We start from the raw sequence: 22,569 nt of genomic DNA on the forward strand, positions 1-22,569 counted from the left end.
AGGCATGGACTTTTTGTGTACCAGAGGCAGTGGGAGCAGGTGTTGGCTGTGAGGCTGTCTTGGTGGATGCGTAGAGAGCTCGGGAGGAGCTGATCATCCGGTTGGAGGCAGTGCAGCGACACTTGGCTTAGGGTACCAAGGAATTGAAAACAGAGAAAGTAGCACAAGTGGCTATCAAGGTCAGCTTGAGGAGACAGTATTGTGTTAGCAGAGGCTACAGATGTAACGGGATGAATGTGTAAGTGATATGACAGAAGCAGATTTCTCTTGTTGTAGTCACTCTATTAATGTATTTTGTTTGTTAATTTGTCTCAGATATTGTCAGTCGTCAGGAAACGACTTTTCTTTTTGGGGGGGATGGTGTTAGCCGACTGGATGGTTTCGGCGGTATTTTGTATTTTGTAGCCGACAATCCGGCGGTGTTTCGGTATTCCGTAGCCGACAGTCCGGCGGTAAATAGTTTGTAGCGGATAAAATAATTGTGGCCGATAGATTCCTTCGGGAAGGTTCGGCGGTAGTATTTATATCCCGTCCGGGATCATTGTAAATCATTCACTTACTATTGCGAATATTATTCTGCTATTCTGCTATTATTGTCTATATATGTTGACTTCTTAACCTGTACGGTAAACAATGCAGATGTCACCAGCAGGACCGACTACTCTGTTTTTTGATAACGAAGGCGTTATCAAGTTAGCACGGAATCCAGTCTTCCATGAACGAACCAAGCATGTGGATGTTCATTGTCATTACATACGACAGCTGGTTGAAGACGGGACTATAGATCTGCAATATGTTCCTACTTCAGATCAGACTGCAGACATTCTCACCAAGCCTCTTGGTCCTGATAAGTTTGTCAAATTCAGAGGACAGCTTGGTGTGTTAGATAGATTAACCATTAAGGGAGGGTATTACAATAATAGATAAGACGTCTATTATTAGTTAATGGTTATTTTGTAAATATCTTTAGCTTTAGTTTGCTTTCGTTTTTTGCTTTCTCTGGAATAGAATGTTTCTATTCTTTACGATCGTTTCCTAAGGAAACATCGTCTCATTCTTTTGTATAAATTGACCTTTCGGTCTCTGTTATTTATAAGCAAGTATTTACCAATTACCTTGTAATAGCAACAAGTACGGACACATAAAGAAGGATTGTAGAGGTGACATAAATGCTAAGCCCTTTACTGGATATTGTTTCAATTAATTTCTTTATGGGGACACAAATCACATGGATGTAAGAAAGCCTAATCAAAGATCAAATATGAGGACAAATGAAAGGACTAACATAACGGCAACAAGACCTTTGGGAATGAATAATATCATCACTAATGGAGTTATGTGCTACAAATGCAACAACTTTGGACACATTGCTAGAGATTGCAGATTGTAGATTAACCAGTTTGGACCAAGGTATTTGGACACATTGCTAGAAATTGCCGATTGCAGATTAACCAGTTTGGGCCAAGGTATGGGAACTCGGTTATTGCATGTCATATTTGCAATAACTTGGGACATACAGCTAGATTCTGTAGATTTAATGGATACATGAACACTATGAGAACACCTAATGTGAAGGAAAAAACTTTGGTGGAAGAAGGAATAATAATACAAACACAACATAGATTAAGAGTATTGATAAGACATTTGTAAGAGAAAGATCTATAGCGAACACAAAAGTGTGTAAGGAAAAGGCACAAGATAACACAGAGAATAAGGTAGAAGTAGTGTCTAGCACTAAACCCTCTACTTCAGCCTAAATCATCCATTTATAGTATATAAAGGGAGATCCTTACCAGTAAATTGTCAGATCCCTAAATGGAAGAATTAAGGTACGCGAAGTTGGTTATAGGTATGTCATGCATTAAGGATCCTGAATCTTAGTTCACAAATGTTAATCAGAGAACTCAAAGATCACTAGGGAATTTGGTGCTTACTGTGAGTTCTCATCAGCTTTATGTACTTTCAGAAATTGCAATTAATGCTAAAGTGATTTTGAAAGAATTTAAGGGCAAAATTGGATTCATTCTTCACCACTCAAACTAAGAGATCGAGCAGATGGGCCAGAGAAGTGATTGTAAGGTGAATTGGAGGAGTTTGCAAAGATCTCGTTGATTCCTTGTTGTGATCGTAAAAAGGTATTTAATCTATTGCAAAGTGAATTTGAGCTTTCTGTTACAGTTAATTATGAAGTTAGTAAGTCATGGATAAGCCACATCTATGTAATATTAAGGATAGGCCAAGGTATCAATTTAAGAAACACCCATTCATATCAATGGAAGACAACCCATCATGCTCGTTTAAGGTGTTTTGAGTGTGGAAGACATTTGGGCCTACATGACGGAGATATAGGTTCTAACCTAGACAAGGTATATAATGATGATAAAACCTTTAAAACCTGAATTTGCACATCTAGGCAACCTAAATATCTACAATACTTTGATTATGAGGAATTTTAAGAACAAGAGAGGATTACAATTGTGTTGAGCCGAATTCATTATGACATGTTCTGGTTAGGAGATCAACCCACCATGATAAATAAATAACTGATACACTTAGTAACTGGACTAAACAATCTTGGCACCATTCTAGTAGCTACTAAGTTAGTAAAGAAGTTGAGAAATAGAAGAGCTATGACATTGTCAAATATTACACAAACTATTGTAAGGTTAGTTGCAAAGATTCTTGGTTACAAAATGTATTATAGCACAAGGCATAATTCAGTTTCAGTAGGAGTGATTCATACAGCCTATATGATGGTAATTGATAGATAACATTTTGATGTGTGTGAAATCATACGACAACAACTACTTGATAATGTGACGAGCATCAAACATGACAAGCATCAGCTGTTTAGATTTGGATCACTAATAATGTATATATTCTTCCATATCATGCAAAAATTCCCTAACTATTAGAGTTAAATCTCTCTATTTCTATTTCTCTCTCTTCCGTAGACTTACTTCTATTTCTAATGGTGACTCTTCTATGTTTCCATATTCTCTCTCTATTCAATATGGAAACCTCTTTCTCTCTTCAGAATGTTTCTACTTCTCTCTCTGTTCGTTATAGAAACATTCTTGTATATACTTGTATATATAGATCATTCACGATCTCTGTTTAATAACACATTCACTATTTTACCATGATATGGTATCAGGGCTATTTTTTTCGAAAAATAATAATTTAACTATTGAAATTTCTTGAGTTAATTTTTGAAGTAGGTTTCCGAAAATCTTTAATTAATAATTTCTTCTTGAAATTTTTAGACTAAAGATTTTCAAAAATCTTTGCCTGGGTGTGTTCATTTTGATTTTTACCATTTTTCTTTTTCTAGGCATTCGTTTTTCCTCAAAACCCAAATAGAGTTTCTTAGCAACATTTTTTGGGAAGGGAATTTGCTCTGTATTTGGCATGTTTTTTCTTTTGGGCGTCATTGTTCTGAGTGTTTTTCTATTTTTCCTGCAATTTTGTGGCCTTCTTTTTGGGCATTTTCAACCTATTTTTTCTGCACATTTTCTACAAAGGGTGGCTGAGTGTTTTTCTATTTTTTCTGCAATTTTGTTGCCTTCTTTTTCGGCATTTTCGACATTTTTTTCCTACACATCTTCTACAAAGGGTGGTGCCTCGGGTGTTTTAAACCCTTCGTCTCTAATTTTCATCTAGCAATTTCATTTCCACCATTTTTTATAGTCAAATCTGCCATTTTTTTGGTTTTCTCAATAATGGCCAAGGTTTCTTTCCAAACTCTCTTTTCCCATGTTGATTTTAAAAAACCTTTTACAAATCCTTGATAGGTTTTTGCAAATCTCAATAGGGTTGGTCTCTGTTTTTTCTAGGTGCATTGTTTTTTGTGCATAGATTTTTAAGCCAATGAATACAAAATCTAATTTTAGATTCTTTGTGTTTTTGAGCTCTCTTTAGGGTGTCGTTTCATTTTTCTAGGTCTTCCCTCAATCTGCCTCGAAGTTCCTGCCTTCTCAGATATTCATGTTTTGTTTTTGCATTGAAAATCGTGTCATGGCATTTCTCACGAAACTTCTCTTGGAAGGCCAACGATTCAACGGAAAGAATTACTACACCTGGAAGTAGAGAATGATGACAATCTTCAAGTACCATCGCCTTGAGGCATTTGTTCTAGGTACTGACACTTGTCCTACCACAGTCAATGCTACCACAAACCATTATCACAGAACATACACAGTGGATTCCCTTGCAATTTTTTTGTTTTGAAGTTAGATTGACCATTAAGGGAGGGTATTAGAGATAAATCTCTCTATTTTTGTTTCTCTCTCTTTCGTAGATTCACTTCTCTTCTATGTTTCCATATTCTCTCTCTACATACCATGGAAACTTTGTCTTTCTTTCTTCAAAATGTTTTTGTTTCTCTCTCTGTTTGATATAGAAACATTCTTGTGTATATAGATCATTTATGATCTGTTAATTCCATAACTATGAAATCATCTTGGTCTAATTCTACAGATCGTACAGATCTGAGAATGCATGAAATCCCTTTGTAATTAAAGCCCATAAATAATTGTCTCTTCCTTAGTTGTGATCGGCGTCTTCCTTGGGAAACATTGTTAAGACTAAACTTGATCAACTTAGTTAGTTTAAACACTAACTAAATATCTTTCTCCATTGGACGTCGATTTTAAAGAGAAGCAATTAAGGCCGACTAGAAAGGGACATGTCCTTTCTAAGGACATGCCTCTTGGTTGCTATATTTATGTAAGGTGTGAATGTGGATAAAGAACACACATTGAAACGAAGTCTGCTTCTTTAGCATTCACAGCCTCATATGACTTATAGCAGAAATAAATATATTATTGCAGAACTATACATCACAGTAAGAAGAATTAATATGCCATCTAGTATTGATAAAGACCATCTCCAGCACTAGAAAGGTAGTATATCAGTTTCATTTATGGCAGAATTTGCAGAAACTTTACATGGTATCAAAGCTCTGGTAGTTGAACCTTGGCTCTGCAAATTAGTAATTAGATTTAAAGATACATATCTAGCATCATTCCTACAATGGCTACATTGGCTAGTACAATCGGACCCGAAGATAGATTTGATGGTAAAGACCATTTTATTGCATGGAAATTCAGAATTATGATGGCTCTTGACAATAATGATGTATCACAACTTGTTGATAAAGAATCCAAGCAACTTGATATTGAACCTAATCAAACTATGTGGATCAAAGGAAACAGAAAAGCCATGAGAATCATATTAGATAGAGTTAAAAATAAACTAGTACCTATGCTAACGAAACATCAGACTGTCATGTCCCCATTTTTGGAGGCAATTTGATTTAATTAATTTAATTAATTAGGTTGTCCAAAATAATGAATATTTTATGAGGATGACTAATTAATTATTTTAATTAAACAAATAAGTGATATTAAGTTAATTATTTATAAAGTTATCAAATAAATAAATATTAAAAGGTAACTTTATATTTAATTAATTTAATAAAGTGACTTGAATTATAAAATATTTTTATAAAGTCACTTAATAGATAAAATAAATAATGTTCTAGAAGTTTCTGGAGAAAGTGGAGAAAAAGAATAAATAGGCACCCCGGGCTTCATTCTAATCGTCCAGATTTGTTGTTGTTGTTGTCTGTTGTTGATGGTTGTGGAACCTAGGGTTTCCGCAGTTGTCTTTGGCCATTGGGAATGAAAACTCTCAATTTGTACGCAATTTTGAGGGTGTGGAATATCACTTGAATTATTGCAGCTGGGAGAAAGTTACTTCAGACTTTCTATTAGAGCTTCATCGGTGACACTTAGAGGCCTTTGGCCAAGTTTTTGTATGGTTTGATTCGGCACATTGCTGGAGACAATTTGTAATCAAAATCTTCATTCTTGGAGGTCGATTTGCATACTCAGATTCAGATTTCAGTCCATTTAGTTTCTCATGGCAATGTATTGAGTCCAACGATTTCATACATTGAAGCTCTTATGTGCATCAATTCTCTTCTTTCATTGGGGAACACCATTTGTGGAAGCTTTGTATTGGTCTGTGGTAATCGGAAAGTGCATTTGGAGGCATTTCAGTACCCCTGTTATCAGATTTCAGTCTCAGTCGCTGCAGACAAGGATAACACGTTTTTGTTCATAGAGGTTCCTAGAGCTATCGATTTCATGCTCTTAAAGTGGCGCTTGGTTCACCAAGAAGTAGAGATCATTTTAGGTGCTTGTGTTGGTACTTGGAGGCAGCCAATAATTTATTTAAAATTATCTTCTCCAAACAGGGGCGGCAGCTAGAGAGGCACGACTTGGGCACTTGAGGAGGTTATTTCCTGTTCAGTGGCGATTCAGTCCATACCAGTTAGGCACTGTGTTTGAAGGCTGCGAATTATATAAAAAATTGCACAGAGCCGTACAGGTACGGCAGTATTGACAAGTTGTATAGAAGCAGGTCCAAAACAGATCTAAGTTTCAATCAGTCATCATTCAGTCAATCCCATCAGCATTAATCGCAAGGTTTGCAATCAGGCAGGGGACGGAGGTGCAATTTCGGATTCATGCATGTGACAACAAATTGAGGTGGCGATTTCAGGTTCTTGATGTTGATTTGGTTGCTAAAAACAACTAAGTGCAAATTGTATATGATTAGTCCTTGTTATAGCAGTCAGACGCTGTTGTTCATTAACCTAAATTGGATTGTTAGCTGTTTCCATAAGTGCTTTATATTGCAATTGTTATAATTGTAATAGTCCAGTCCTTGATGGCATATTACAATCAGATTTTCTAAATTTTGTTGGTACTGTTATTATATTGTGTTTCATTTGTTACATCAATCATATTTGGTAAATTTGTTGCTACAACCTTGAAAACACTACATCTCTGTCCACTAAACAGTTGCATGCCAATTATTTGATGAATTGTCACAGTTCAACATTGGAGTTTTTAGTGGCCTTTAGAGTAAGGGTCATTACACAGACGGCATTCAAAATGATGAGTGCATTAATCAATGCATATGAGGTTAATAATAAAACTAGAACCCTGTCACTAAAAAGGCAACTAAATCATATAAAAATAAGGGCGAATCTATGAATTCATACTTCCTAAGGGTGGCCAGTCTAAGAGATGAACTTATAAGCATTCAGTACATAATTGATGATGAAGAATTAACATTAATGGCAATAGATGGATTACCAGATTCAAGGAAAATTTTCTCACAAGGAGTAAGTGCTAGAGACAAACTTTCAGACTTCAATAGACTTAAAGGAAATTGCTTTCAAGAAGAATCTAAGCAACTCAAGAAAGGAGGAAAATTGAAAACTGAAAATGAACAACTTCATGTTCTCAACACAAATTACTATAAAGGTAAGAAGAAGCATTTCAAGAAGAAGAAGGGTAATCAAAGAAATGACAAACCCAAGAAAGATCTATCCAAAATAAGGTGCTTCAAATGTGAAAAATTTGGACACTATAGATCTAATTGCCTTGAAAATTTAAAACAGCAAGTAAACTGTACAAACGTTACTGAGAAAGATGAGAATTATGATCCTGAGAAACGTGTATTTTATTTAGCACTATCAAGTGAATTATCAAGCAAAGCCTAGGTAATTGATAGTGGATCATCTCGACACATTACAAGATACAAAGAAGTACTAGACTCATTATCAGAAGCAATTTATGACGAAGTTACCATAGCTGATAATTCCACTCATCCTGTCAAAGGAATTGGGAACTACACCTTGAAACTAAAGTCAGGCATTTCTCTTCGTCTCAAAGGAGAACTCTATGTACCGAGAATTAAGAGGAATCTAATATCTGATACAACACTTGAAGATGATGGACACAAAGTTGCATTCATGGATGGTAAAGTAATGACTTGGTCTAAGAACTCTTCATTTAAGAAATCAAAGTTAATTGGTCAAAGGAAGGGATACCTGTACGAATTAAATACAGAACCTAGTCAACCTATTCAAGCCTTAATTCATAAAGCTACTAATGCAAACGAAATATGGCACAGAAGGTTAGGACATCTAAATTACAAAACCTTATCAACTATAGAGAAGATGGTTACTAGTTTACCTAAGTTGAATAAAGATCATTCAAGCATATGCAAAGGATGTGCTCTAGGTAAGAACACCAAAAATCCATTTCAAGATAGCACTAGAAAAACTAATAATGTTTTAGGATTAATCCACTCGAATTTATGTAGACCTACGTTTGTTCCATCCCTTGGAGGATTCTGGTACTATATATTTTTTATAGATGATTTCTCTAGGAAAACTTGGATTTACTTCTTAAAATGTAAAGAAACAGAAGAAATCCTTAAGAGATTCAAAGAATTCAAATACTTAACTGAATATATATCAAGACACAAAATTAAAACTTTTAGGTCTAACAATGGAGGGAAATACACTTCAAATTTGTTTAAAGATTTTTGTAAAGAAGCAAAAATTAAGAGGGAGTATATTGTTCCTTATAACCCACAGCAAAACAGGGTAGCAAAAAGGAAGAATAGAACATTTATAAAAACAGTAAGAGCTATGATAATTGATTAAAATTTAGAGTATTATCTTTGGGTAGAAGCCTCATGTACTGTTGTCTATATTCAAAATGGGAAGTCCTCACTCCTACCTTAAAGATAAAATTGTTGAAGAAGTCTTTTCTAAGGTTAAACCAAATATAAGTCATCTTAGGATATTTGGGTGCCCTGTATACATACATGTTCCAAAAGAAAAGAGAACAAAGTTAGAACCCTCCGGGAGGAAAAGTATTTTTGTCGGGTATAGTGAAACGTCTAAAACATATATAGCTTTCATACCTAGTTAGAAAAACATTGAACTTAGTAGGCATGTAATGTTTGAAGAAGATTTAGCATTCAAAAGAGCCCTTAGTTCTGAAGATCCTACTCATATACCTAGTTCTAAAGAAAATCATGAATCTAAGTTTTAGAGGGAGAACATTGAAGAAATTGAAGATGAAATTCAAAATCTTAATCTTGAGGAAACGCAAAATCCTAAGAAAATACCACTTTGGGCTATTAAGACTGTAGAGGAAGCACAAGACTTCGTTACACCATCTGGAACCTTCAAAAAAAGCAAAAGACCCAAAAGATTTTTTAGTTATGCAACAAACATGAGTGATTTATCTAAATTAGAACCAGCCAATGTCTTAGATGCTATTAAACATAAAACTTGGAAGGATGCTATGATAGAAGAATACCAATCCATTATTAAGAATGATGTTTGGGAAATTGTTCCTAGGCCTGAAAGAAAATCTATTGTTTCCTCTAAGTGGATATTTAAAATCAAGCATGCTGCTAACCATAGCATTGAAAAATATAAAGCCTAATTCGTAGCCAGAGGTTTCTCTCAGAAGGAGGGAATTGATTATGAAAAAACCTTTGCTCCAATTGCCAGATAGACCTCTGTAAGAGCAGTCCTAGCTATTGCAGCATCGAAGGGATGGAACATACATCAGATTGATGTGAAAACAGCATTTCTAAATGGAAAGATTACAGAAAAGGTATATTTGGAACAATCTAAAGGATTTGAAACTCATAACCCTAAAGTCTTTGTTTGCAGGCTCAAGAAAGCTATCTATGGGCTTAAACAAGCTCTAAGGGCATTGGTCTGAAAGAATTGATAAGTATCTCACTAGTTTAGGATTCTCCAAGAATGAAGCTGATTCAAATCTCTATTATAAAAAGGATAAAGATGATATGATAATTTTGATATTATATATGTTGATGATTTACTAATAACAGGTGATGATCATCTTATAGATCAATGCAAGAAAGATCTAATCAGAGAATTTGAAATGAAAGATTTAGGACTCCTTCATTACTTCTTAGGACTGGATATATGGCAGAACTTTGACAGCAATATACTTAATCAAGCAAAGTATACATTAGACATCTTGAAGAGATTTGGAATGTGGAACTGTAGACCTATGTCTTCTCCTATGAAGACTAATCTACACAAACTTAAGGAAGCAGCAACAGAATCACCCTCCATAGATTCTACTCTTTACAGACAGATGATTGAGTCCATTATGTACTTGGTAAATACAAGACCTGATATTTGCTATGTTGTTAATGCCATAAGTCAATTTATGTGTGAGCCAAAGGAGATTCACCTAGTTGGAGTCAAACACATTATGAGATACTTATAAGGCACTCTTAACCTTGGGCTTAAATATGAGAAGATTGACTTGGACTTACATGGATTCACAGGCTCAGATTGGAGTGGAAGTGTTAATGATAGGAAAAGCACTTCAGGATGTCGTTTCAGTTTAGGCTCAACAATGATATCATGGATATGCAAAATGCAGTCATAGTAACACAGAGTTCCACAGAAGTTGAATCCATTGCAGTAGCAATGGCCTCTCGAGAAGCAATTTGGCTTAGAAAGATACTTGTGGGATTATTTGGTCAACCTATGAATCCCACTATTATTCACTGTGACTATCAGAGTTCCATCAAGCTTTTTGTGAATCCAATTTTTCATGACAAATCCAAGCATATTGTAATTCCTTACCATTACGTAAGAGATATGGTAGACAAGAATACTCTAAAATTAGAATACATTTGCACAACAGATCAAACAACAGATATTCTTACCAAACCTCTCTCTCGAGTGAAGATAGATCACTTCAAAAAAAGACTTGGTATGGTTGAATTATAATACATTTGTATTCTTTAATTATTAATGAAATAATTGTGAGTTAAAATTATTATTGCCAAGCTATTCACTGTTATGGGCTTCACCATTTGTATTCATTATCTAAAAGGTGATGATCTCTGAGATAATGAACACGTGTATAAAAAACATTATGAGAGATGACAATCTCTTAGATAATGTACTAAATAGTAGAGAACTACTGTCAAATCTAGATGAGTTCAAGATCACATTGTGATGTAGACATTTCTATGCCTATGAGTCACAAACTTGGATAAAGAAAGAATTTAATCATTCTCCAGATTTTATCCTGTGTAATGGTAGATCTTAACTCAGGATCATATTGTGATATGGGTCTGCCACTACCTATGAGTCACAACTTGGATAAAGAAAGAATTTAATCATTCTCCAGATATTAACCTGTATATTGCACTCCAAGCAATACTGTTATCACAAGTATAAGTGATAAGTCATATCACAGGAATAGTAATATGACATAGTATCATGTGTTCAATGATACCACATGTTTAGAAGATTCAAATAGATATAGAGTATCAATCTATGCTTATTCATCTTAATTGATGGTGCTAGATATGTTATCTCTCAGTATTATTATCAAGTTAAGAGGGAGCGTTAATTCTGTAACTATGAAATCATACTGGTCTAATTCTACAGATTGTACAGATCTGAGAATGCATGAAATCCTTTTGTAATTAAAGCCTATAAATAATTGTCTCTTCCTTAGTTGTGATCGGCATCTTCCTTGGGTAATATTGTTAAGACTAAACTTGATCAACTTATTTGGTTTAAACACTAACTAAATATCTTTCTCCATTGGACGCCAATTTGAAAGAGAACCGATTAAGGCCAACTAGAAAGGGAGCAGATATTCTTACCAAACCTCTCTCTCGGGTGAAGATAGATCACTTTAGAAAAAGACTTGGTATGGTTGAATTATAATACATTTGTATTCTTTAATTATTAATGAAATAATTGTGAGTTAAAATTATTATTGCCCGACTATTGACTGTTATGAGCTTCACGATTTGTATTCATTATCTAAGAGGTGACGATCTCTGAGATAATGAACATTTGTATAAAAGACATTATGAGAGATGACAATCTCTTAGATTATGTACTAAATAGTAGAGAACTACTGTCAGATCTGGACATTCCCCTTGGTTGCTATATTTATGTAGGGTGTGAATGTGGATAAAGAACACAGATTGAAAGTAAGTCTACTTCTTTAGCATTCACAACCTCATACGACTTACACCAGAAATAAATATATGATTGCAGAACCATACATCACAGTAAGAAGAATTAATATTCCATCCGATATTGATAAAGACCATCTCCAACACTAGAAAGGTATTATATCAGTTTGATTTATAGCAGAATTTGCAGAAACTTTACATGATCTATGTTTAATAACGCATTCATTATTTTGCCATAAAACATGCCCCATACAACATGGGTAACTGACAAATGCACAATCAAACTTATCACTAATTACTATAGCATGCAGAATAAGACAAGAATCACAGCAGATATCTTTGATATGATTAAAGGTTTTCAGATTGAGATGAAGCAGAGACATAGGACTCCAAGCAAAGTGGTCAAGAAATATGCAGAGATCATTTGCTTCATGGTAGACACTGATTATACTTGCGTAGAAGCAGTTGAGCCAAGGAAAATCTTCATACATCCTATGGGTTATGAACTCTGTTAGAAGGTATGTTAAGGTGATGCTAGATTCACCTAGGGACATTACATGTGAAAGATGGGATACATACCAAGAGAAATACAGTGCAGTGAGGGAACAATTGTACAGTGGCACTAGGAAAAGTAAAGTAGAAAAGATGGTAGAAAGGATGGCCATGGAAGGAGGAATGAGAAAGGAAGAATGGCAAGAGGTTAAGAAGGCAAGCGAGGTTCACACCAAATCCAAGCTTGAAGGCACAAGCTCTACATGTTGAAACTGAAGCCCAAAAATAAGATAATCAGCAATAAGAAAGAGAGAAAACAGAAACAAAGAATATCAAAATTATCCTGGGAAAACCTTTTGAGAATGAAGGGGAAAACCCGACCGCACAACACAAAAATATCTTTATTGATAATGAAATGTTCAAGTGTACAATATCCTTTGCATAATGCAAATATATAACAATAGGAGAGACTCTTCACATGATAAACAAAAGGTCTCTTGAGATTCTCATAACTCCTATAATTAATAATAACTCTTCAAATATTCATGCCTCAATGCATGTGAATGACACATGTCATTACATTCAATATTACAATTTAAACATAAGTGTCCTTTTCAGTTGAACATAACAATAGCAGTAATAACGTTCATATTTCCAGAGATAAAGATCTCTATCGCAACTACCATCTTCAAGACTGATCTTTAGTTGAACAATCACACAAGACTGCAACCAAAATGTTAATGATGAAATCTTATCCCATATATCCTATCAGATTCATGAAAAACTTAACAATCAATCACATTCATAGAATCGCTCAACATGAAACCTTGTAACAATTAATCACATTCATGAAATCTCTCAACATGAAAACCTGTAACAATTAATCACATTCATGGAATCTCTCAACATGAAAACCTGTAACAATTTAATCACATTCATGGAATTTCTCAACATGAAAACCTGTAACAATTAATCACATTCATGGAATCTCTCAACATGAAAGATTTGTAAGACTCACAGCTAAGTCTTTAATCATGATCTCATGAACTGTCATGGAATCTCTCAACATGACCATTCAACTCCCATCACGGAATCTCTCAACATGATAACATCATGGACTCTCTCAACATGATGTTCATGGACTCTCTCAACATGATGACATCATGGACTCTCTCAACATGATGTTCACCATCGCATAGTGAAAGAGTTATCATAGTTGATCTTACAATCTCATTTATTCACACAAGAATAAAATAGGCAATAACAAACTAAAACTTGATTCCATTTAAGTCTCAAACTTTATAAATACCGCAAGAATCACAAGCATCTATGAGAGTTATGGGGATTCCATAAGTACTCCCTCTTAATTATGAAGACTCCCTTTGAAGCTAAATCTCCCTCTCAAGCTCAACATCTTCCTCTAGAGCTATAATCCTTGTCTTGTTACATCCTACAATCAAGAGAGATCAGTAAAATAATCTTGTCATAAACTTTCAAACCTAATCATAATTGAAACTCTTTTCCAACACGAGTCTCAAAAAGTCTACTATACCGAAGTATGTAAAAGAAAACAAGGGTATTAATGAGAACTCCCTCTCAATCAAGAACTCCCTCTGATTAATCAATCACAAATATCATTGCTAAGACAAACACTATGTATACCCAGTTTTCAAGAGATATAATCATAAATACTCAATTATTTTTTATCAACATGCACACGAACTAATATAAAGAAAAACCTCTACAACCAAAATAATGCGTGTGATATCACAATAATACTTATCTCTTTTATATGCAACCTATTCTAAGCACATGCACAGAGAAAGAACTCCCTTTCACAAATTCTCGTCTTTAAAAGAACTCCTTTTCACAGAATATTATAACTCTTCTATACTCAATGTCGATTGAAACTCATGTAAACATGTCACAATGAATACGACAGGTAAATGAGCAGATGAGAGTATATCATAGTTATCTATGATATGAATACAAAAATAACATAAACATACCTAAATTTAATAATGCAAATGACAACTCCTATTACTCTACCAAATCTATTAAAGACAAGGCCATGCCCTATAGGAGTAAAGACTTACCTATGATAAGTAACACACAATATTACGGTTACCTGACGTGATCGAGCTTGTCTATTTCATAATAATAAATACTTGTCTATCTTTCATAATAGGATTTAAAACAACTCATAGAATGAAGCGATACATGCTTCTTGATAACTACCCCCCCGTGAGAGCTCGATCAAAATTGATGTGATCTTAGATTCTCACTCATCAGGCTTGTCAGATCATCAATGTGGCTTCAGGTCCACAACCTTCACTGCCATGTGCAATCGGTTTGATGAAAATCTTTACTTCCACATATCGAAACATATACTTGCTCTGGTCATCTAATGGTCCCAATATCACAAATAAATAAAGCGTCATCCTTAGCGATTTTGGTTTGAGGACGATCAGGACATGCAGATAGCAAGCACCCCAACATATTCAATTTTCCCACCTCCATTCACAGATTACTCCCACACCAAAGATTTTTCTTACCTATAAAGGGCCTCCGAGTGAGATTTTTGTTAGTACAAAATAGAAGAATGATGATAAACTGAGGAACTCTCTGTGTCCTGTACGGCATGTTGTCGATGAGATAAAGATCATACATCAATCATATTGATGCTCTTCCAGCAACCAGATCTATGATGCAAAGGAGGAAGAACCCCAACTCGTGGACTTCTGTTTGGTATACTCACCATTGACATTACATACTTCTCATTGCATAAAAAAATCAAGACTCGCACTAGATTTCTCTTCACCGATTCATATAAAAGACAAAGAAATAAATGAGAGAACCATCATGGATCATAAAGAAGGACAGTGACAACATGGCTAGATTATAGACAAGAGCCAAAACTTATTACGGCACCTCTAGAGAGTGAGCGGTATAAAAAACAAGATGCAAAAAAATGATAAACTCCAAATTTAATATCGCTAGGAATGATTAAAAATGAAAATAAACAATACTTCCCTGATCATGCATGCAGTTGCTGCAATCAAAATTTAACCTTCGTGACGATGTCTCCTCATCAACAGTAATAGTGGACTCTGGAAATGAAAGAATCACTAGCCACAGTGATCTGAACAATAGATGACTCTTTACCTCCCACGGAGACTGTTGTTACCGCAGGAAGAAGCCACTTATGCCAAAAACAAGGAGAAATAATATCACTGATGAATGTCGGGAGTCCATAAATTTTCCCGATCAGAGTGCAATAGAAATATTGTCTGTACTTCAAAAAACAAGATCCATAAAAAAAAACGGATATGGATTGAGAGATGATCAATTCTCATTAGCAAAGAATATGACCATCGTATATTTCCTCAACACAACACTTTGAATCTGAATCTCCACCAGAAATCATAACAAGCTCTAATTAAAGACCCCTAATGCAAAACATAGGACTTCATGATCCGCCAAGGTTATAATTTATTACTGTTATCAACCTGGCTCTAATACCATGTTGAAACTGGAGCCCAGAAATCCATGAAGATAATCAGCAATAAGAAAGAGAAAACAGAAACAAAAAACATCAGAATTATCCTAGGAAAACCCTTCGAGAATGAAGGGAAAAACCCAGCCACACAACACAAAAACATCTTTATTGATAATGAAATGTTCAAGTGTACAATATCCTTTGCATGATGCAAATATATAACAATAGGAGAGACTCTTCACATGATAACTGAAAGGTCTCTTGAGATTCTCATTACTCCTATAATTAATAATAACTCTTCAAATATTCATGCCTCAATGCATGTGAATGACACATGTTATTACATTCAATATTACAATTTAAACATAAGTGTCCTTTTCAGCTGAATGTAACAATAACGGTAATAATGTTCATATTTCCAGAGATAAAGATCTCTATCGCAGCTACCATCTTCAACACTACATAGGTAAAGGAGACTATTTCAGAGGCTGAAAACGCTAAAGACAATGAAGAGATTGAGATTACTAAGTTCAAGTTATTACTGAAGTTCATAGTGCCCCAAGAAGGACAACAAGGACTACACCTACTGTGAAATCAGAAGAATCATCCAAGAGTGAGCCTAAGAAAGCTTCAAGGCAAAAGGCAAAAGCTCATGGCCCCAACACCAAGAAGCCAAAGATTACGGAGAAGAAGACGAGCACAAAAGAGAAGGAAACCAGGAAAGATGAAGAACCAGAAGTTGAAAACAATGTTGCAGAAGAGCCAAAAAAACCAGAGATAGATGTAAAAGCATAAATTAGTTGAACATGATGGAAATTTGGATCAGATTCAAAGGTTTTACTGGATGTATGATGAACATAAACAAGGTATGCTTGAGAGCTCAATTATAAAGCATTTATTAAATTTCAAGAAGAATGTAGTAGAGTTAAAAGGCAATTTTCCAGATCATTTGTTTAACAAGTTAGAAGAAAAGATACTTAGAGCAATTGGGGAAGATAAGAAAATGAAAGAGGACAAAGTAGGAGAAGTTTGTACATTAATAAGTTTTGAAGATATGAATAATGTTCTTGAACAAGTAAAGCCTAAACTTAGAACTTCGATGAGATTAGTAAAGCTTATGGCTGGACAATATGATGAGGTAGAAGCTGAAACTGAAATAGCACTTTTAAAGGTATTCAATGATCCTAACTTGAAGCAGATGCAACCAAAGAAAAGATCAGTTGGCATATCAATCAATGAACCTACTGTTATGACAGAAGAAGATATAGATACACGTCAATTTGTGAGTACAGTTAAGCAACCAGATTCCTACATCAGTGGAGTTCCTATTTCTTTACACCCCATACCTGAAGAGGAAGAACAGAACAAGCAAGAGGATAATGTGGACAATACTGATGTAGGTAACATGATGTCTTAAGCAGTTAGCATGGCAGGTTATATTAGTGACAATGACAAAGAAGAGGACAAACAAGAAAAAGAATAACATGAGGACAAATAGGATGAGTAGAGAGTTGAAGAGATAGGTAATAATCATGAGGAAAATAAGCAGGATGATCAGAATGTGGAGGCTAGCCAAGGACATAAGACATGGATTTAGATCAGACTAATTTGCTATCAGTGGCAAATGAAGATACATCTTCATTTCCCACAGCAGATGATCAATTAAGGGAGATGATCAGACCAATATGGTTGAACAAAGTGCAGGAAAGGTAGTTCAGTTAAATACTCAGCCTTCTATTGTTGAGCACAGATCAGTTGAAAAAGATAAGGAAACTGCCACACCTTCAACACCAATTACATCATTTCAAACATTGTTGGCAAGTAGCAGCATGTCTGAGGATATTACAAAGTTAATCAAGGAAGACATGGATGAAAAAGGATTCATGTAGATATATCATCATTTGCTTATGCTAAAGCCATGGAACAGTTGGAGAAGAAGTCAGAAAAACACAAGATGATACTTAAGAAAGCTTTGGACAGATTGCGAAAGACATTGCCTACACCACCACAGTTACAAAGAACAAGCATTGCAGAGAATCTTAGTCAAGTCATTGATGAATTTGATGATCACATCACTACTTTGACTGAGACAGCTAAAATAAGAGCACAACAAGAGTTTGAGTTAGTACAATTTCAGAAGGTATGTGCAAACATAGCAAATGATGTTTAGTCATTGATGAGTACATAAAAAATATAAGTTGTATTGTTGAAGCAAAGAAGAAGTACATAGCATGCACAAGGCCACATGATTATGTTGAAAATGTTGAAAAATGTATCAAAGAGGATGAGGACAAACTAGAACAGCTAACAAATGAGTTTGAGCAGAATGCCTTAAGTGTGACTGAGCTAGACAAAGGGATAAGTAAGACAATAATGCTATACACACTTTGGAACATAAAAGAAACAGAATCTTAGAGAGATTCAGTCTATTGAGAGACAATTTGACCCCTAAATTAGATATGTTGCAGAAGGAATTGGATACCCTAATTGCAGCAAAGAAATAATATGAAGTTCACATCTATGGACTTAAATGGTGCAGAAATAGCTGCATATGCAATTGGTGCTGTAAGTCATGTGGCAGAATCAACTAAAAAGACTTGGGATGTGGAATGTGAAATGTTAAGAAGAAACTTCTCAGATTGCATGAGGTTTTTGGACTTGATGAACTTTTTGGCACTACAATTTTGAACTGTACATACTTATGATACTCACCTTTTCCAGTGATGTCAAAGGAGGAGTGTGGGCAGTGAAAAATATATAAGTGGTATAAGAAAGGGGTAGCAGCAAATAGAAAATATGTACAAAGGAGTATATGTAAAGGTATGAATAGTACAGTCGCATATAAAGATGATACAAATCCTGTATGACCACAATTTTGTCAAGTTTTACAATTTTAAAGATTTTTGGATACTCGGTCAATTTTTTTACATGTTGCCATCAATGCCAAATGGGGACATTGTTGGCAAGTTGATTGTGGTAAGCACTTGAATGTTGTCAATAATGGCAACCCTATGAAAGGCTAAGTTCACTTATGATAATTATATAGTTTGGTATGTTGGAATAAAGAAAATTGTCTAAATATAACAAGGAAAAACAGAGTACAGGAGTACAGGCAGACTGTTCTTGTCAGCTAGGTTAACAGGAAGTAGATACGGGTCTACAACTTTAAGATATGTTAGAATAAGGTATCTACTTGATACATCTATGTTTGCTCAAATTACTATGACAGTTGGGCACAGGTTTTGGATGGAAAATCAGTTAGCAGTTTCTTATTGCAGAGGAAGAGTACATGGGACAATTTTCGTATTTTAGCTAAGGCATTGAATTGACTTGTCAATTCAAGGACTTAAGAATGAACCCTTACCTAGCAGATCTTAATATCATGTTTTGGGTAACGTGCTACTTAGTATTTAGGCCGACCAGCTTAAGAGTTATAGAAATGGGTATAAAGGCAGATTATTTTGGTAAGCGAAGTTGCCAATGCTTATGCTATGGTATGATTGTTAGATGCAAACTTTGTTTATGTTAGGTAAACTATGTTTTGATGATCAGAGCAGAACAGAGATATATGGGCATGAGCAGATGCGAGGGACGGCAAAGGACTAATCAAATATTTGAGATATCAGCGTAGTCAAGTTTTTGGTATTTCTATAGACTACTTGTAAAGTTGTATATTGTTGTAAGAGTAGTGAACCCACCCTTTTGTGATACAACTCCTAAAAGGGTTGAGACCTCTAACAAGGACAGATACACTATATGAATGCAATAGACTCCTAACAAAGGCAAAATCTTTCACAAGGTACTTTTGATTAGTGGATCATTTTGTGGGTACCATCCCCACCGGGGTTTTCCCTTGACCAGGCTTCCCTAGTTAAGAAAATATGGTGTTACGAATTTCTTTGCGGTATGTTTATTATTGCTATTCAGTTTAATTGTTTTAAGAGTCACAATGTGCTGCATATAGTGTCTTTGTGACATGCATCTCTGAGTACTTGAGACACAGGTCAACAACAAAGATCGATGTTAAGACATCTCCTGATACAAGAAAACCTTATTCTAGTATGTATTTCACGCAGTCCCCTTGGTTGAATTTCAGATTCATATTTAAAAACGAAAAAAATACTAAAATCAGGTGAGAATGCTCCTATTAATCGTGACTTGTCCCAATTGGTTAAATTGCCTTATTTAATCTCACTATATACTATTAAAAAACAAAACTGTATGGTATATGGATTTGTACTTGGGTTAAATTTTATGTTGATCTCACTTGTATAACAAATTTCAATTTCACATTCACAAACTGACTAATTAGCAATGCCGCTTTCCCCGGAAAGCCAAAAAAAATTTAAAAATACAGCATCAGCTTAACATCAAACTTGATTTCTTGAAACTGCTGTGAGCTTTATATGTCATTTACTAGACACGATTATTTCTCACCTGGTTTTAGTACGATAAGCTGCAGTTAGTCATTTACTCAAGTTCTGTATGTCTGCTAATGAAAATAAGAAAAAAGCTAGCGATGTGAATTTGTAAAGACTTTTGGGTAAATCTGTATTGTTGTTTTTACATCTTACAAGTATGATCAAGGGTTCGGATGGGAAAGGCATGAGAACAATGGCAATCAAAAATTACTGAACAGTTTTATCTAAAAATCTTTACAAATGTGCTACCATGGGCCGTGAAAATCTAATGTCCTTACTAGCAATGTGAAATATAATGTCCTTCGTAGCAATTTATAAGTACCTGAATATCCTCCAAAGTTTTGTCCTGGTGCTGAGGAGGATTGTCTTCAGAGAGAAGGTAGCAGATGGGGTGTTGAGCAGCTGCATTGTACTTCATGTGCAGAGTAATGGGCCTTCGTGTCTTTGTTCCTCCTCCTACATGATTGAACTGAAACCCCATGAGAGCTTCTATGAGAGCACTCTTCCCATCTGTCTGGTGTCCAACCACCACAATTGCAGGGGCCTCTAACCCCTTCTCCAGCTCCTGTGCAAGCCCGTGCAGTTCATTGTATGCCTCGTACAGCTGCTCCTTCTTCACTCCAGTCAAAAAACAATGACCATTGCTGGTGGTGTCTTTGTTTGATGAGGAAGGTGGAGAAGTGGGTGCGCCTCCAACCCCACCCTGAGATGATATCCATTTCTCTACAGCTCCTACTCTTGCCCCTTGCAATCGTGAGGGCGAAGACGAATACAGCCCATTCATTGTGGTTGAGGGGTTTGCAGGACAACTGCGTGCAGGAAGATTATCAGTATAGGTTGGTTTTAGCCATCGCCATTTTGTAAGTTTACAAAAATATCACGAATTTTGTCTCTTCTTTCCAAAGCACTGTCTTCACGGAGGGAGATTTGGGTGTGAAAATTGGAACGCCCGTTTGGGATGGGTTTATAGGAATTGTTTTTAATGTTTTTAATGTTTTTGTTTTTGTTTTTCTAAATATAGAGTAGAATGAATAAAAAAGAAAAGGAAAGGGGCTTTTATAGTCTAGCATTAGGTCGATTAAAGAGAGCTCTATAGAAGCTTTGCCAACCACATAAATGACTACCAAGAGAACATTATTTAGTGTTGATCTAATACTAGCACTTGCATCTTTGAAGGGTGCAAGGATTACGCTAATAGTATTTAGTTATGCATCATAATTGAGAAATAGTTACATCTTGTTTCTATTTCTGGTTGAGTGAGGCAAGATTCCTCCTCCTTTCATTAATACGTACAAGGTTATGTTGATAGTGATACATTCATTTAGTGTTGCTTCATGGTTGAGAAATAGTTACATCTTGTTTCCATTGCCAAATGATAGAGGAGAGATTCTTCTTTCTTCTGTTTCATTGTGTATGGGTGATTTTTCATTTAACATACCTTTCAAAGGTAAAAGTAGGTTGAATACAAAGATTAGCTAGGGTTTTACTCTTGAAATAGTTATAAATGCCATCCATTGTCTCTCTATTTTACTTATGTCAATTGTTGCTTTTCTGATCTGTAAACTAGGATTTACAAGTTTTATAACTTTAATCCAAATACAGAATTAATCCCTGATCCAGGCAGTAATTGCATGGCTATGTGTTTTAACCATTGAAATTACAAGAAGAATTGTGCTTAAACACTTTAATTAAATAAGGTGTTCAATGTGCATAAAAGAAAATAATATAAAAGATACTTAAATAGATGAGAGAATAAGGAGACACAAACAATTTGATATGGAGTTCGTTCGGGTAGGACTACGTCTCCAAGTCCGCTTCTCACTCAGGGAACTGCTTTATTAATTCTGCCAAGCAAAACACTTTGTTATAGAATCCAAGCTTCGAGCATCCACAGTTTCTCCTATGCACTTGAAGGCAATATGCAACGCCTTCGTGCTTACAATCTCTCACAAGGAAAAATTATTCCTTCCTTTACAAAAATTCTCTCTCCAAGTCTATTTCTTTCCTCAAGGACTAATTACTTGAATAATTTCTTCAAATCACCCTTAGCCACCAACGCCCAAACTCACTCCCTTTTATAATGTTACATTTGCCTATTATGGTAGAAACCATAATATTTTACAAATATTTCAAAATCTCCCTTACATAGTAAAAAATATTCCATAAAAGACCTTGCCTTTTAAATAATGGCCCACATAATTTTTTAAAGAAATAAAAATCTTTAAATCTTAGACTTATGTAATCGGCCCTCCAAAATTATTATAACAAAACTAATCAATCCCTACTTTC

The 22,569-nt window shown here is 35.1% G+C and overlaps 1 protein-coding gene across 2 annotated transcripts in view; it reads right to left on the minus strand.

Moving 5' to 3' along the window:
- The window catches only part of ARC5 (P-loop containing nucleoside triphosphate hydrolases superfamily protein), a 246,658-nt gene extending 225,443 nt beyond the window's left edge, over positions 1 to 21,215 (minus strand). For both annotated transcript variants that reach the window (XM_089829852.1, XM_089829851.1), the window contains exon 1: positions 20,603 to 21,215. In XM_089829852.1, coding sequence (XP_089685978.1) covers positions 20,603 to 21,064 — 462 coding nt within the window. In that variant the 5' untranslated portion in view covers positions 21,065 to 21,215. The remainder of the gene's footprint in view (positions 1 to 20,602) is intronic.
- Positions 21,216 to 22,569: the final 1,354 nt, after the last annotated feature.

The sequence above is a fragment of the Cupressus sempervirens genome, chromosome 5 (genome assembly GCF_028749045.1).
Source record: "Cupressus sempervirens isolate cs-2001-9-10 chromosome 5, ASM2874904v1, whole genome shotgun sequence".
NCBI lineage: Eukaryota > Viridiplantae > Streptophyta > Pinopsida > Cupressales > Cupressaceae > Cupressus > Cupressus sempervirens.